At 42.9% G+C, this 18,522-nt stretch overlaps 1 protein-coding gene and 1 long non-coding RNA gene across 4 annotated transcripts in view; one reads left to right on the top strand and one right to left on the bottom strand.

The window, feature by feature from the left end:
• Positions 1–18,522, top strand: part of LOC139610863 (uncharacterized) — a 368,988-nt gene that overhangs the window by 2,654 nt on the left and 347,812 nt on the right. The window lies entirely within an intron of this gene.
• Positions 1–18,522, bottom strand: part of LOC139610748 (RNA binding protein fox-1 homolog 3-like) — a 471,093-nt gene that overhangs the window by 115,954 nt on the left and 336,617 nt on the right. For all 3 annotated transcript variants that reach the window (XM_071465101.1, XM_071465099.1, XM_071465103.1), the window contains exon 10: positions 1,859–1,968. In XM_071465101.1, coding sequence (XP_071321202.1) covers positions 1,859–1,968 — 110 coding nt within the window. The remainder of the gene's footprint in view (positions 1–1,858; positions 1,969–18,522) is intronic.

Below are 18,522 nucleotides of genomic sequence, written 5' to 3'. Positions count from 1 at the left end.
CGTGTGCACAGACTGTATGTAGTGTTAATAATGCAGTGTTTACATCTTGGCATCGAGCAGGCAACACTGGCCCAGGGCTGCAAACTGGCAGGGCTGTGTGGTAATTAGGGGCTGTGTGTTGGGGATGTGAGGGCTTGCTGCATGTCATGCTGATACCACTGCTGGGCGGACCTGGTGTGTCGGCAGCAGGCACACTGAGTGCTACACAGGGCCACACCTTTCTGTCACAGCGGGAGGTCGCACCTTTCACTCCCAACAAGCAACACTGGCCCACAAGCTCAGTCGATACACAGCGGCCCAGGATGGGACGCAGAGGATGTAAATGCAGTCGTTAGCTGTCCTCGCAACATGAGGAACGCTCATATCAGCCCTTTACATTTGTTTACATGTTGCTGCAGTAGAGACACACAGGCCAGTTACAGCGTATTGTCCACATGTTTAAATCTCCACACCTCCTGCCTGTCATGCAGGCTTTCTGTTAAAGATGTTTGCAGGCCCATGATGCAATAACCCTGATTACATCACTAAGACATCATTAGATCAAGACAAAGCCCTTAATGTGTAAAAGCAGTGGGCTGCCCCTTTAAGAGGAATTTGTTGATGTGTTAATAATTCCTAAGAACGATTTATTATAATAGATATCATTCTTTCAAAAAGCTGCAATGAACTGACTTTTGATCCATGAAAAGATCAGTTTGTTTTTACATGCTTCCTCCTGAGAACAGGTGGACACATAGAAAAATGTGTGTTTAATGGAAATCTCTGTTGGCTGTCATGTTTGACGTCTTTATCATTTGTTAGATCTTTCAAACACTTGTTTATTGGCTACAGTGTGTAATACAAGCTTGAGCTCTGCTTTGAATTCATTAACACATACATTAGCGTATATTATATAAAATATATATTTTAGTGTACAGGGCTGCAGGCTGTAATGGTTGGGAGGAGAGAGAGTCAGTAGCTTAGCCACATGCAACACAAGCAAACCCAACTGGTATCCTAACCGCCTCTCTTGCATCTCCGTTTGACATTAATTGATAATCAAACAAGCCTTCGCATTAGACATTTATGAGATCAGCTGAATTATCTATTTAATGTAACCCAATTATATGCAACCCTTGTGCACCAATCAACAGTAATTCCCGGCTCATAAATGACAGCTACAACGACAGATTTAATCAATAATAAACATTGATGAAAACCCGCGACCCGCTTGGAAAGAGGGTAATTAACAGGAAGAAAAAGTGCTGTGCAGAATTTCTTTTTTTCTTTAGGAAAAGTGCTCGTGCTGTTCACTAGAGTCTCACATTCCAGCACCAGTGAGAGGAAGTGTAAAACAAACATTTGACAATTAAAGAAAGACATTTATCATTTATTCTCAACACATATTTCATCTGATCCAGCTTTTAGTTAAAACCTGCAAAAAACTGCCTTTCATGAATTATCCGGTCGGCCTTTCTCAGAGCAAACTAAAACACAAGGACAGCGTCAAAAGGGGGTAAAATGAGTCCATGTACAGCACCTGTGTTTCTGGAGGAGGCACATCTTTGTTATGCCTCACATGGGAATTCCCTACCTGAAGCTTGAGCCTTCAGAGAGCATGGAAAACCTTTTAAAAAGTCTGATATGATCCTAAGATATGATGGGTTCCCTAGTCTTACATCCACAGCAGACGACTGTCACATCCTGCACGCTGAGTATAACTTAAACCAACACATGTCAACAGAGCAGGCATCAAAAGCAGCCCATTACAGACTTCAGGGAATTCTGCACCTGAAGCCTGTTTGGGTTCAACAGAACCGCATCAAACCCTTCCGACAAAATGGAGGTAAGTGTGCACAGAGGGGCCTGCTGCTCTTACCAGTCTTGTAAAGAGGGGCACTCCCAAATGCCAGAGGTGATCGTTCAGCAGTCCGCTGTATACCACGTTCCCGAAGACAGCAATGCTTCCTGACTTACACAACGTGTTTCCTGCAGGGACACAAAGAAACACAGCCGGGCGTCATTGAAACGGACAGGAAGCAGCAAGGGGCAAGCGCATGCTCTCCAGCAGCAAGACACTCTGCTCCGAGAAAAGAAAAAAGGCAAATTCAATCAAAGGAAATCATTGCACAGGAAGAGAAATAATAGAGAATGCAGCATTGATTGTTATAAATATTGATTTCGTAGGTTTATTGACCTTACATGTAATGACGAATATGGATAGGTGGCTTGTCTAGAATCAATAAAGTTGCACAACTGAATGAGGCTGATCTAACAACACAGTAATATAACAAAATAGTAGCATGCAGTGTGAGGATGGTGAGAACAGCAACAATCTTCAGACTTGTGAACCGACAACGTGACAGCGTCTGATCCTTTAAGTGCTCCATTGTCACAGTAACAGCATTAGTGTTGTACAAGCGCTCCCGTTTTTTTTTTTGTTTTTTTTTTTGTACAGCCCAAAAATGACAGTAACACTTTAGAGTTTACCATGAAAAAGTTACAATTAGTCTAAGTGATAGTAAAGCAGCTTTACAGAGGCACAAACATTGTAAAAATGGAACATGACAGTATTTTAATGTTCTCTTTTTTTTACGCACTCCTGTTACAAGACAAGCGACTGTTTCTGCTGTGATATTAGGATCCTTAAATTGTTTACACAGGAGGAATCTTGAGGCGGAGGATATTACATGATTCGTAGTTTTCCTGAGATTGAGAGACATCCCAATCAAGGTACCCAACCACCCTCCAGGTCCATATCCAATGATCCTTATAAAGTGGCTAATAAGAGTGCCCCATTTAGCCCGAGCAACTGATGCTGCCATGTCGTGATTAATTTAGGATTTTACTAATGTTTTAAGTTTTGTCTGTAACTTGTTGTTGCTGCTGCCTCTAACCTCTCTCATTACATACATTTTTAACAACCGCTAAAAAATCTGTCGGAGAAACATCAGAGCTGTCCACTCAGCTTTTCGCCCAGCTGGCTACAGTAGACCTTTAACCTGCAAAGCTCTTAGGGCTTGGGGGAAATGCTAAAGACATAAATATTATATATTATATATATATATATATATATATATATATATACACACACACTCACATATCACACATATGTCATGTGGAGTGAACCAAATGACACACAGCTCTGACAGTAGCATGATGCTGGACAGACACACAACAGCCGTGATACACTGTCCAGCCTGCTGTGAAAGGCATTGCATCAACCCTCCTGTATAAGTCGCATTCACTGCCACCAAGCCTCTGCACACAGTCCATCCTCTCAAAGACGCACTCTTAATTAGCTCGGTGCCAATGAGCGGCCTCCACAAACAAAAACACACGTGCATGTGTGCCCACACACACGTCCCCAAGAGGGTGATGTACTGCGCACTGACGTCCCCATGTATGTGATGAATGCAGCTTATGGAGCAAGCACAGAAAACACAGGTCCCCATTGTAATTTCTGCACAAAGGAACGCTGCAAAGGCACACCAGGGGTGGAGTGAAGCAGTGCTGACAAGCAGCACATGCATTATTTAAAAACAAAAGTAAAAAATGCCCATTAAAGTGTCAGTGGTGCTTTCGGCAGTGCAGGCTTGGGCGCGGTGTGCGTATTACTGTTATTAATGGGCCAGGCGTGGGGGGCATTGCTTCGGTGTGATTGCTCTGCTGCTGTTGCTATCTGCGGTTCAACCCCCCCCCATCTTTTTTCCATTTCTTCTGTGTGTGTGTGTGTGTGTGTGTGTGTGTGTGTGTGTGTGTGTGTGCGAGAGAGAGAGGAAGAGGAACAGATAAAGAGCATGATACAGACAGAGACGGAGAGACACCGTAAGACCCCGAGTGCACAGTCAATGAGCTCCTACAGCTAATATCATTTCACATTATTGAATGCATATTAAGGCAGAGAGACCTTGTCAGATGAATAGGAGCACCAGTGCTTATATCAAATTCTGATCTGCCGTCACGGCCATGTCTAAAAAATGCCGGGAATGTAGTCAGCATATTGAAAATAAGTGCATACCATTTTTCTTTGCAGTTTAAGATCAAGGGCTATACATTACCGCGACTGACACAGCAGAATGAGGTCATTGTGCATGTTGTAATTACAGCTGGGTAAACACTCTGCCTTCTCCTGCAACACTGGGAACACACAGAGCATGCAGAGGGACTACAGAGAGGCTAATGAAGAAACAGCATTGGCAAATATTTAATGCATCACAGGGAATAAATAAATTGAAGAAAACGATCATCCGTGTTTGTTATGATCAGTTCTGGAGCAGTGCAGTACATTAAAATCAATGCTCGCAGGGTGTTTTTTACTGCTGGACAACACAGTGGACAAACAAAGACACATCCCTGACCTGTTCTTCTATAATGACTTTGTTATGGTGTTAATGGTGTTTACATGCAGTGAACACAACACACAATCAAATTTTCCATATTTGCATGTAGAAAATGTCACGTAGAAGAGACAGCTTCATTCTCCCTTCACTACCTCTGTGGAGCCGCAGAGACAGTGGGCTTTTATTTATTCATTATTTTATTTTTGGTTATAAAAGAGGATTCAACTCTGCATGTTTGCACCACTGCAGCATCTGTGTGTCTCTTCCACTGAATAAAATCAAACTTAAACTGATGACGTGTTGCTTATTGGTTCATGATGAACTGTTTATAATCCTTTTTTTTTTTTTTTTATAATCCTGCTTTTTTAGGGCCCTTCTCAGCAGTTGGGTGTTCTCTCATCTGCAGACTCGACAGTATTGAGCCCAACCTCTGATTAATTATTAATTGTGTGATTAAAGTGTGCATTGGTGTGTGTGTTTGAGTGTGTGGGAGCATGTGTGTGTTCCAGGGAGGGGTGGGGGAATGCAACCTGCAGTTTGCTTTGCATTATCTACAACTTTAACTATTGCATTTCAGAATAAAGCGTTAACTACAGGCATCAAATTATTTAAAACCTAAATCATCGTGTGTCTTCAATGAATACCTGAAGAATGGAAGGAGAGGGTATTGTTTTATTAAGTGAGTGATGCCTAGTTGAGTCTGGCTCAATTTTCTTTTGGCTGCAAGTCAAAGCTTTTTTTTTTTTATCTCAGTGTAGATGTACATGTGGAGTTTGGGCAACATAGATTTCAAAACTGACGATGCTACCAACATTTCAGGATTTAATGCTTATAAATTATTCTAAATGCCAAGATTCAACCTTAAACTTTACTATTTAACTATTTAACTTTTATAAAGATTTATGAATGGGATCTTGTTCACAAATAGGGTAGTATTTACATTTTCTGCATCACAAACTGTGTGCAAATCAAAAAAATGATGTCATATCATAACATCATATCTGTTTCATCAGGGATCACGCACTCACTGCACTGCAAAACTCTTGATCTCATGAAGTCATCTCTGTCTATATTTGTGTCCTTCCTTTGTTTTTCTTCCAAGTGAAAAAAAAATCTACCAGTTCAATGAGAAACATTCAACCTGCTTCCAATAGTTTTCTATAAATGAGGGTTGGCATCCTGAATCAAGAATCCAGGCGATCGCTGCAGGTGATGAGAGAAAAACATAACCTGGTTTTAGAAATCAGCTGAAACAGTTTGACGTTCCTTAGAGATGAACTAGACGGCAGATTTGTTTCGCTTAAGGAAAATCTAAAATTAAGGACTAAACTACAACTTGATAAGATGAGGAGAGGGGAGGTTTTTTGTGGTGTGGCCGGTAACTTTTTTTTTTAAACAAAAGGCTGATAACAATCCAAAATTAACTGGAATATAAGATGAAGTTTGACTCATAAAACAGTTACAGTTCATCTGAGTTAGTGTAAAAACAAACCCAATAATATATAAGTCTGGAAATGATCTGAAATGATGAGTTTTGAAATATGAAATATTGCCAAATAGTTTTAACTAGTGAGTATTTAGTGATTTCTTATGTCTCATTTGATTGTAAACAGAAAATGTTCAGGTTTGGGCCTGAAAACAAGCAAGATGACGACATCATCTTAGGCTGCAGGAAAGAGTGATCTGCTTTTTTCACAATTTCTATAGATTTGATTATTGAAATGGAAATAATTGTTAGTTGCAGCCCTAGAAGTAAAATAAATAACAAAGCTTTTTGTTCATAGGCTGCTTGATATTTATTTTTTTTAAGAAACAGAATAAAACCATGAGTGTAGTGTCAATAGTAAAGGTGGTTATTTAGATAAATGTGTCTGTGTGTGTGTGTGTGTGTGTGTGTGTGTGTGTGTGTGTGTGTGCGCGTGCCCCCAGCCGCGTGCTCTCTCGCCTCCTCCCCTGGCGCTGCTGTTGGAGGTGGGTCGCTTTAAGCATTCAAACTCCAGAATGTGCAGCTCATTTCTAGCAACGAGGCACATTGCTGCAATGCAATAAGGGAAAACAACACTTTTAATAATTCAGGCTCTGAGACCGAGAAGGGGGTGGGTGGGTGAGGTGGAGGGTGGTGGTGTGGCAGTGGTTGGGGGGGGTAGGTGGGTGGAGGGAAGACGTCTTAAAGTACCGCAGAATGGCTCATTTAGCTCCTGCTACGCATTATTAAAGTTGTATCGAACCCCCTCCTGGGTCTTTCCCAAAGTTTTTTTTTTTTCATTTTCCTTTCCTCTTTCCCCAAAAGCCTGCGAGGTATCCAATAACAGCTCCCAACATTTATAAACGACAGAGTATCCTGCACCTTAGAGGAGGAGGTAAACAATGGTGTAGCTCTTAATCTCTCTTTCTCCCTGTCCTCCCCGTTCTCCAGTCCTCCCATCTGAAATTTGTTAGCGCTTTATCCTGTTTGAACTGTAATACAGAGCTCTCGCTGTCCAGATTATTTTCTGCCTGAGCTAAAACCACGATGCATAAAAAATGTGGGGAATGAACCTTGTATGGAATCAAATTGAGTAATAAAATCGTGTTCACAGTGGCACTGATGGACGCATGATGGTACCGTTAAGGACGTGTTCAAAGGTACCGTAAATTGCCTCTGAGCCTGATGGCAGCTTCCACAGCAAAGAGATTGAATATGAATAAAAAAATATACAGAGGCAGAAGAAAAATGGGAAAATGCAGATCTTCTTTTTTTTTTGTTATCCTGGGAAAATAACAATATATCACAGCACAGAACAGGTAAAACTGCCGGGTATCACTGTTCATTATCTTTAGAAAACAACCAACAGATGATATTAACCCTTCAGCATCCAGTGATTCCCAATGGCGGCTGTGGCTCAGGAGGTAGAGCGGGTCATCCACTTATCAGGTGGTTCGATCCCCGGCTCCTCCGGTCCACATGTCGAAGTGTCCTTGGGCAAGGCACTGAACCCCAAACTGCCTCTGATGGCTGTCCCATCAGCGTATGAGTGTGTGTGAATGTTAGAAGCATTCCATGTGTAGATGTAAATGCTGTATGACTGTGTGTGTGAATGGGTGAATGCGGCTCACGTTGTAAAGCGCTTTGAGTGGTCAATGAGACTAGAAAAGCGCTATATAAGCAGTCCATTTACCATTTTCTTACTTCCAAATAAGTATCTTTTAGAGAAATCATTTTAATCCACACTCCTGATTAAAGTGTCTGATGGCATCATACATATTCTGTATCATCTCATTTTAGCTCCTAATTGAAGCCTCATGATGTTTACACTGAGTGAAATACTCAAGTGCAAGACTCCATGTTTTTCATGGCTGCATCATTCCATGAAATGGAAATATTCCACATGACTTGTGCATCGTTTTATAAATGTTTCAAAAATATTCAGCCTGACATGTTTGATATCTTTGGAAAGTATGGGGACTTCCATTACAGTTTTTTTACTGCACAACACAAGCTCGTGATAACCTTCCAGTGGATAATGAAAAAGATAAAAGTGGTTATTCCCCAAATTTGATGTTTTTACTGTAAGGTACACATGATGCTGTGTACGCTGAGTGAAACTAAAAACCTTTCAAATTCTCACATACACAATGGTGGTCAGCCTCCCAACGAGGCTGTTTTTCTTTGTGAAAACTTGACATTTCAGAGATACTGTGCAAGGTTTTCCGCCGGCGGCAACAAATTATAATTATTATAATTTATGATTACTGCTTACAGTGCACAATACAATGAAAAAAAAGTAAAAGCCTATTAAAATGTCCGTTTAGGATATATACACCATAAACTGCTTGCCGAGATCCTAAATCAAAGCCCACTGTGCTGGAAGAGACACAGAGACAGAAGACAGGAGGTCAGGAGAGAGAGAGGAAGGCAGTGGTTGTCAGACGTGTTATGATTGGCTGGTATATTGGTCTTTTATGGGGAATCAAATATGGTCCAGTCAGTGTTCACCTCTGATATGATGGATGTCAAACAGTCACACTGATTACATGTTTATTACACTACATGACACTGGTTTCTGCAGAGGCCTTAAATCTGAATTGATCCTGATGTGACATGTTGATCAAATTTCAGCAACCAGCCCTCCAACCTGCGCAACCAGTCCTCCAACCTGAACCAACCAGTCCTCCAACCTGAACTAACCAGTCCTCCAACCTGAACTAACCAGTCCTCCAACATGTGCATCCAGTCCTCCAACCTGAGCAACCAGTCCTCCAACCTGAGCATCCACCAAGGTCGTTTTTTTAAACCCTGATACGACCCATAGCAGTGTCTCCTGAAATAGCGCCCCTATGGTGTCAGGTGTATCGGACCTTGATCGTCTTATTTACTATTATAAACACTACATCACATTGCATCGAGAGTGGTGTACCTGTCTTCATCGCCAAGGTTACTATAAAAACAGTTACTGGCTTGGTTAAGTTTAGGACAAGAAGGTGATTTGGGTTAAAATAATAACTTCCTCAACATTAGATGATCTTTGTTGTCATGGTTACAATAATAACAATGAACGGTCATGGATAATAGAAACAACATAAACTGCTCCTGTCTCATGGGAATCGAACACCGCTCTCCTGGGTCATATTCATCCATCCACCCCAACCTCCTCCTGACGTGGACTTTGTCGCTCTATAAACTACATCACCGCACTTTTCCCTTTGCTCCTGTCATCATCACTACAACCACTAGATGTCGCCTAGCAACAAAACCTGACTATGAGTCATAATAACCTGCTGACAGACGACCCTGTTTTTTTACAGGAGGAAAGTCACATATTATCATATTGACCCAGAGAGAAGAGGAAACAGCAGGTTGGGCTCTACCACTCACTAATTAACACTTTGCATCTAGTTTGTTTAATCCATGCAAAAATAGTCCCTGTCTCTAGTCTTTGCGCTAACTTAAGCTAACTGGCTGCTGCTTCATATTTAGCGTGCAGATATTGTGGAGTGGTGTCGATCTTGCCAAAGCCAATAAGTGTGTTTCATATGGGATAAATGGTAGAGATGGGAAAAACTCTGTTGTTAACACCATGCAAACACTCACATGAAGATAGCTGCATGATTACAGAATCGGCCGTTTGAGAAATAAAACACTGTGCACTGATGATATAACACCATATCCATTAAATTTGGGTTTAATTGCACTGAACAAAACCTTTTTGGCTGATGTGAAGCATCTATACTTGTTTTTAAGTTGGTTTTTGGTGAACATGAAGGCAGTACTGAGGTTGAAAGGAGCACAGTTAGCAGCCAACAAATTGTATTTATTTGGAAATGCTATTTTTTTATTCACAAAGTAAACCAGCTCCAGTATCACTGTGCACTTTCATAAACACACAGTTTGACGAGGAGCCTTGCACATCAAAGCAACGCCAGTGCAGGCACACAGTCATCCAGCCAGCCTAAACGACAGACAAAAAAAAACAGTGATCCAGCTGCTTCGTCTCCCGCTGAGTGTCAGGCTCTGACGTTCTTCTGCTTCGTCCATCTAAGCTGACTAAACACAGACCCCGTTTTCTTCAAAGCTATGCAAATTAGCCACGTTGCTAAGTGGATTCCTCCTCTTTTTTTTTTTGTTGTTGCTGCAGAGCCACAGGGCCGATTAGGGCCAATTTCTATCAACAGAATGTATACACACCTACATACAGTAGAGCATTGCACTGCATTACTATTCTCTCTCTATCACTGCTCTCTCTCTTGCTCTCTCTCTCTCTATCTCTCTCTATTACCATTCTCTCCTCTATTCTCGGTGGTCTTCTCTTCCTCATAACACAGCCTGCTTTAATAGATCAGTTGTTGAATTTAGAGTGAAAATAATGTACATTTCTCTGCTGTAATTAAATTATTATGGGCAAAAAATGGAGGCAGGGGAGAGCTAATAAAAATCAAAACCCAGCACAGACACACAGAGGAAGTCATCTTTGACCTCTGCAAAACATTGTTTTTTCTTGATTGCATGATTTACATGATTTTGCTATATGACCAAAAGTGTGTGGCCAACACTGTCCACCTTGGTCTGAGGCTTTTTTTTTTCTTGTTTTGCTGCAGCTCTCTTAGTTCCAATGAAGGGAAAGCTTAATGCCAACAGCTTATATTATTCCATAGCAGCGGTCCCCAGCCTCCCCCCAGCCCCATCTACAAAGGGTCACAAGTTAAATCAGAGGGGTTGTGAGATTTTTATCAGAACATGGTAAGAAAACAGAAAAAACAGAATAGCACTCAGTAGAGTGCATAACTCCACCAAGGCCAAACAATCCTACACATGTCTGTGAGATTCAGATTATCATCTGGATCTTCATCAAACTGTACAAAGTCAGAGGTCTCAACACCATGAATATGTCAGATTTTTTTCGTCAATATCCAAACAATTTCAATCAATTATTTCCTTTTGGAAATAACATTTGGAAAATGCCCTGTTGTGTAATGTTTCGGTAAGTGGTCAAAAAAATTCCTGAATCAACCTAAAACATAATGGCTTCTTCCCTGGCTCATGCCCATTCTAACCCTAACCCAAACAAACCAACAAACAGACACGGGTGAAAATTTAACCTCATTGGTGGAGGTAAAAAACATTTTTACACACAGTTACATCCATTTGTTGTTTGCCTTCTTGTGTATGTATGAAATGTTCCATAATTGTAGGGATGTCAGGACCTAAAATGACACTGGTAAAGATTGGAAACTGGTAATGGCTCACTGAATGGGAACCTCCAGGGCTGAAAAATGAAGCCGACACAGAAGGGCCAAAGACTATAGTTCTTTAGTTTGTTACAATATCTAACTTTACAGCAGGAATAAACAGTTTGGTCTCTATAGCTAATTTCCTCCTTCATTACAACTGTACAGGGGGTTCATTTTTTTATAACTCACCTGTTTACATTTTATTAAGGCTTAAAATTATGCTTTGAGTGACAGGTGGACAAAGGCAGGTCCATGAAAATACACTTTTCCCAGTTTTTTATCCGTCTCCCTCGTTTGCTTCCCTTCATCTGACGCTCTGTCTCTTTAGAAAGTGGTTCTTCACTCTCTTTAATCACACCTCATTAGTGCACAGGCCTGTTCACTTACAGTGCAGAGATTAATAAGTCATTGGCACCGGGTCTGTTCACCATTCAGTTGCCCAGGCCCCCAGAACTGGGTGGGTTGGGGGGGTGGGAGGGTAACTGGTATAATGACTGGAAGTTGTGCTATGACCCCCCCCCCCCTTCTCTAGTAGGAAGCAGCAAGGATGAAGGGGAAGGAGGATGACAGGGGGAGGGGTGATTGCGCTCTCATCATCATCATTATAATAGTAATTATTATTATTATTGGTGTAAGAAAAGTGTGTTGTTGTCGCCGTCGTGGAATCAGACTAAAAACAGCAACCCTATTTGCCACAGTCATTTCCATTCCTTCTTATCATTATCTCTTCATTATCATTATCACCATTACGATCGGTCACGGCAGTATTATCCTAATTGTTCTCAGCATCATCGCAACATACTGCAGCTAATGACAACCTCACGATGCAGAGAGAAGGGGGTTTTAATGCAGAAATAAATAATGCGAATACAAAACGACCAATGGGAAAAATGTCTGAACTGCCCATCTGAAATGTTCTGGAGACACCATTGAGAGGATAGAAACCAAAAGCTGTTTTGATGTTTCTGTCTGGATGTGCGTTGGCAACAAGCACGGGCCTCAGGATTCTATCAGATTATTGATTGTTACCAACGCAAGTCCTGCTTTACCGCCCTTATAAACAATCTCTCTGTCAAGCTCACTACAGGGCAACAAATGATTTTATTTCATAGATTTCTGGATTTGACTGATGAATTATTCATTGATGTTCTACCCTTGGTGCAAGAGGAGAGTGGGGAGAGGGTGTTGAAAAGGAAAAGGACAAAGAAATTTCAAAAATGTTTCACGCATGAGCCTGTATACATGAACGATTTCTCCTCCAAAAGGTCCTTTTATTCTTTTCCAGTAACCTACATCAGCTCTGCTTTGTCAACATCAGCTGAGTGAAAACTCCCAGGGGCCGACAAATCTCCTGTAATCTGCCAGACCTCCCCTCCATGTCCGGCCTTGTTGTTTTCCTGTATCCGTCTAAGTGTTATTGAGTCTGCAAACTCAGAAAAATTGTTATCAATTTGGATCCAGTCCAGCACCGGTGAAACACACAGAGCCTGTGAAATTACACAAGCTTTAGTGGCACACACTCTTAGCCCAGATGTTCGGGATAATGTGACAGTAAAAGCACAAAGAAAGATTGTTACAGGCGGTATAATTTCACTGTTGATATTTTGTGATGTTTTCTGTTTTGTAAGGTGTTTTACTGTGGAGGTCAATTGCTGCTCCCTCATTTGTTTGGGTAGAGGTGTGTGTGTCTGTATGTGTGTGTTTGGGCATCGGTGTCCCGTGGCCACAGGTGGATCACATTAGTAATCCAGCACCTGGGAAATACTGGGCAGCAGCAGCAGCAGCTCATAGTGGTGGAAGCTGAGTGAGGGTCCATAAAATATCAAAGCAGATCGATCAGTCCAACCTCATAGCATATCCGCGCTCAGCAGCCGGGCAGGGTTAAACCCAGTCAAGAGAAGAAAACAAACACTTCACAATAGCGTTTTGCTGATTTTCCAACAGGACGCCTTTTGCTGCTGCTGCTCCTCTTACAATAAAAACACATAACAATGCAGCTTCTTTGTGCATGCAACAGCACCAGCTGGAGCTGCACCGAAATTAACTTTAATGCCATTCCCTCTTGTGTGAGAGACAGAGGCTGAATAATGTAGCAGTGGTAGTTAACTTCCTGAAAAATAGCCAAAATCACAGGGGATGATGACTGTTGCATTGCGCCTGGCATTTGTGTTGTATTCAGTATCGGACCAAGGCGCTCTCAATTGCACCCTGGAGGCTGGAGCTTGCTAACTGAAGAGAAACCAGGTCAACTGATAGGGGAATTGTGTTGTTATCTTTATATGTGCATGCTGCAGATACACTGGCACAGCTCTCACCAGCAGCTCGCAACATTTTACAAAGCAATCAGGGCCTGTTATCGACGCACGAGTAACGGGGCTAAACTACAGTAATCTACTCCATGTTTACTAATGAATCGCCATTTAGGGACACAGCTCGGTTCTGCGTCAGACTGAGGGTGGGGTGAATCTTACATCCGGGGGAGGAAGTGCAAGCGTGAGGGACGAGTGGCAGCCTCGCGGACTTGACATCCCATCATGAGGGGGGCCGCTGGCTGGGCGGCTTGCTGGCAATGCAGAGTCTGTTTGTTGTGCATCCATCAACCCCGGTGTCCTGCCTGGGAGCCGATCGATAGCCAACACAAAAGCTCATTGATGACAGACAGCTCTTGACAAACATATAGCATTTTTTCTGTCTAGTATAGCAATAATCTCCAAGGTCACTGCGAGTCATTCAACGGCCGCCAGGGCCGCAAGGAGCCCATACCAAGCCGTACTCCGTGTCTTTTCACGCTGGGGAACAAAAAAGGTCTGATGCATTTTAAGTCAGTGCTGAAAGCTCTTGGCACATTGTTAGGCAGCTGTACACAGGGAGAATGAAAGCAGACATACTTGACAAGTGGTGGAGCTGCCATGACATGTCACTGACTGACAGCCAAACCCCTCAAGGACACATAACTAATCAGATACTTAATGGTGTAATGGAAAGCCAAATTAGTGGACAGTGTTGGTCAGCACGAGCTCCAATAAAAACAGCAGTTAATATTTCAGGACTGTTTACATGAGGAATCTGGATGGTACGTTTTCCTCTTGCAAAAGTTAGTTTGTGTGACAGTTCAGGAGATGGACAGCCACGCACACACACACACACACACACACACACACACACACACACACACACACACACACACACACACGCTCAGACTACAGGTGTGTTAGGGCACAGACTTGGAGTTATAATAGGAGGGCCAGGCTCCCCCCCCCAGGCCATCCTGCCAGCTGGCCGGACTGAGTGTGAGTGATGCCCGAGCGAGGCAGCCCCATTAGAGAAGTGCTGGTGGTGAGTGCAGGATAGCTCAGGTAATTAAAGCCAAACCAAAGCAGGCAGCCGAGGCGGGGGCTCCCAGATTTATGTGGCTGAGTAATGCACATACTGAAGTCAGCTCGCCATCCAAAGGCCTCCCTCACTTACAAACAGTCTCAAGAGGCATTAGCTTCCTCACCACTCTGATGCAGCCTATTACTCTCTCTCTCTCTCTCCCTCTCTCTCTCTCTCCATCTTGCTCTTCATTTAACGGTTTTGTTTTGGATCCCTGCCTCGCTCTGTGACTCTATCAGATAAAACATCCAGATCCCTGACGATTAAGACTAGATTTAGATGTTCTCAGTCCTCTGATATTATTAGCCAACCGCGTTCTGATGAAAAGCTATCATGTAGAATGCCTTTTCTTGCCCCCCCCCCACTAAAACCTTAATTAATATTCACTTAGAGCTGCAGGACCTTCATATCATGTTGGGTGCTTGTACTGCTGGACAGAGTTAGTTAGGTACATCCCCAGCATTACCCCCCCCTCTGCAAACCTGAAAGGATAAGGGTAATGAATGAATGACAGGGTTTCAGCTGTCCCCTCAGTTTCAACAGTGTTAGAATTACCGTGGTGACCAACTGGGAAATACTGATACTAATAATTAACAGTGTAATACTATATTAACTGAGGGGAGAGGGGGTCTCAGTTGCCTAAGGTCTCATCTAATCAAGTAGAATCTAAGGAGATTCTACTTTGTTCCTCTCTGTTATTGTGACAAAAAAATCAAAGTTTTGTTCGTCTAAGTGCAGCTGTGATGTTTGTCACACCTTGTCACGTTCTCCTGACACCCATTAACATGATGTTGAACATTTCAGGGAAGGATAACAGCATGTCTGAGTGGTAGAAACAATCCTGAAGTCAACACTGTCAAGAAACTGTCAGAATAAAATCTCAAAGATGAAGCTCTCAGAGGAAACCGGCCGCACTTGGCATTGAGGTTTTTGGTCGATCACACCTGTCAGCCTGCACATCAGCTGCTTATGTGAGTCCTTGTTAGCTGACTGATGATGTGAAAAGCTTAGGAGTACCTGCTGCGCTGGACAGTCCGGTGTGGATCTACTTATTTCTGACCATAACTTAACCCTGGCTCACTGATCAGATATGCTGGGGATGGATCAGCTCACATGCTCAAACAGAGAGCTGAGATCAGGGGTGACTGAGTGGCTGTAAGATAGAATACAGTAAATCCAACCTCCTGTCAGATCACATTTCATTCCCATCTCCACAGATGGAAAGATAGCCGTGGACACACAGACGTATCAGATGGACAATGCTTAGATTGTCAAACAGAAAAACAGATCAGTGCGAGAGAATGAGAGACGGGCAGCTGAGTCCTCTGGAGGGAGAGCCATAGAAAAAAAAAAAAAGCCAGATGGGCAGACAAGCATAGAGTAAATCATGGAGAAGCTCCTCAATGCTGGAGCAGTATGGAAAATGGCAGCGCGGGTTGGGTAGAGTTAGCCACAGTGTGCACCAGCTAGCATTATCAATGCTGACAGCCAGACAACCCGTTTATAGGGAGAGGAAAAAAAGCATCAAGGAAATCCTGCTCTTGTCTATCCCCAATTGAATTACTGCCGTGATCCAAAGATGGGAGGGGTGAGGTAGGGTGAGGAGAGGGGTTGGGGGGGGGGTAATATTCTTTGACGAGAAGGGCCGCTCCAAATGCTCACAGAAAATGTATATCCGTGCAGTGCGTCCCTCAGGGCTCACATCTCACAACTTTGCCCATCTATTTTTATTTGTTCCCCGTGCTTCTAGTTAAAGCAGTGCTGCAGCCCACAAAATGGAGAGAGGGGGAGGAAAGGGGAGAGGAAGAAAGGGGGAGGAGGGAGAGGGTGCAACAAGACGCACTGCTGGGAGGGAGCGGGGTGTAGATCGCATGACCCCTGCGATGTTGTTGGAATACTAATGTCACACAAAGTTCCCCAGCAAAAGATACCAAGGAACAAAGTGCATAGGGGAGTGATGTAGAGAAAACACACACACACACACACACACACACACAACAGAGTCAGGTATATGTGCGCGTTCACAGATGTGCACAAGCATGTGCGTGACATTCCCCCCCCCCCCCCCCCATTCTTTTTTGATCATTAGTGTCAGTACTGAAAACACAGACCAAACAGTACTCCCTGTGATGAAGACTGACGGGACGAGAAACCTCAGCAGTCAGCTGATGTTGGAACGGACCAAGTTTAAGCAAATTATTCAGACCTCTTAGTTTGGAGGTAAAGCCAGAGGTTAGAGCCAATGGAATGTGGTGATAAAGTGGTAAAATAATAATGTGAATTAAAGTGTGTGAGCTCTCAAAACTATGATGAGAAACGTAGGTCAAACTTAAAGCAGCCAAGTCGAATCTTACTATCTCAACTTTCTCTTCCTAATAAGTTTGACAAACCTGAGGGCTCGTCTGATTATCTGACTGCCTGTGTTAAGACACCTTCTGTACATGGGTAGAGAAAATAATGTGATTTAATAATATTACATTTACAGCCAGGTAAATATAACACCTGGCTAAGGTTAGCAAGGGACTATAATTACATGTAACAAGACTGTAAATAAACCTGGATGTAGACTCTGGGTCTGTAAAGTGGAGCCAGTGCTGAAGAGCCTTAAACCTGCATTCTATCTAATGACCATCAGGGGGCGACTCCACTGGTGGTAAAAAGAAGATCCACCCCTCACTCCTCCTCAGCCCCACCTTCTCGTCCAAATATGGTTTCTTCAGTTTTTCAAAACCTTTGATGGTGACCCCAAAATCTGAAACTTGAGGCTTCAAAACGGCAGTTCACAAACCGACGGGTGACAGAATGGTGGGCAGCCACTTGGTAACAATCCAGGATCATCTGTTGGGTTGTGACGGGATACAAACTTCCACAGGTGACTCAGCACCACCTCCGCACCCTTACCTTTTGCATTATTAAATAATGAGCACACTACTTCCAACACTGGCGTCGCCCACTGGTATTGGACATAAACTGTTTGCTGCAGTGTTGCTCCAGGGGACCAACAGGAATAAATCACCAAACCTACAAAAATAAGACTGAAGTTGGTTGGTTGAATATGGTTGTTAGAAGTGTTCTGGTCCTGGCAGTGGGCTTTTTGTATTGTTGCAGGCAGCCATATCTGCCACTAAACACCAGAGTGCCAGTGCTTCAGTGCTCTCACAGAGACTGATGCCCCAGTAGAAATTGTTGTGTTACTGCCGATACTTTTCCCTCAGTTGTCAGTGAGCAGGAAATAGGAAATGATGCATAAGTATCAAGGATTTACTGTCACATACAGTACGGCTGTCATCACACAGAGGTGCATCATGATGATGTACACCTCCAATCCTCCATTTCTACTCAATGTCTTTATAACTCTGCATTAACCCAAATCCCTGGCTGGCGCTGGGAGGTGTCAGAGGCGGGGGGTTGAAGGTGGGGGTATTTCCTCAGTCACACCTGCCTATTACACTTGCTATTCAACTTAATGGCACTTCTAGGCGCCCTGGATGTCTTGGTGAAGATCATTTCCTTGACAAAATGCTCAACTTGGGAAGCTCTTCTGCAATATTTTCTGAAGCACCTGTTCATAAGTGTGTTTGGGTGAAAAACTGACACTGGCCAAAGGAATCCACACAATGACTCATTATTATCCATTTGTTCTCACTCAGTACCTCAGCTGGCATCAGGAGGGGACACAGTTTTAAATATACAATAATAACTAGTCTATTTAAAATTGTGATTTGTTGAATGAGAGAGAAAACACAGCTCACATTCCTTTAATCTATACTTCAGATGTTAGTAAATGAGAAATAAACATGTGACCTGCTGATAATGCGTTTATAGCCATTAACACAACTAAGGCATTAATCAGGAAGGACTGCTTGGAATGAGCCAACTGAGCACATGCTGCTTAGCTAATCCCATACATTTCTGTACACCACCTCGTTTGACCATTATCGTCTGAGGTTGTGACCAAAATTAGATGCAGCCTGGCTAATTATCTGACAGTCGGCAGCTAATTATCTGACTGTAGCGAGACAAAGAGACAAGAGAGGGAGAGAGAAGCCTCCTACCACCTCTCGCAAACTAGCAAACTAGTCAACTGCAAGAATTATGATAGAGACCACAGCGAGGG

The sequence above is a fragment of the Trachinotus anak genome, unplaced genomic scaffold (genome assembly GCF_046630095.1).
Source record: "Trachinotus anak isolate AG129_WGS33_773 ecotype Australia unplaced genomic scaffold, CSIRO_AGI_Tana_v1 ptg000003l, whole genome shotgun sequence".
NCBI lineage: Eukaryota > Metazoa > Chordata > Actinopteri > Carangiformes > Carangidae > Trachinotus > Trachinotus anak.
This window is presented reverse-complemented; position numbering and strand designations above follow the sequence as displayed.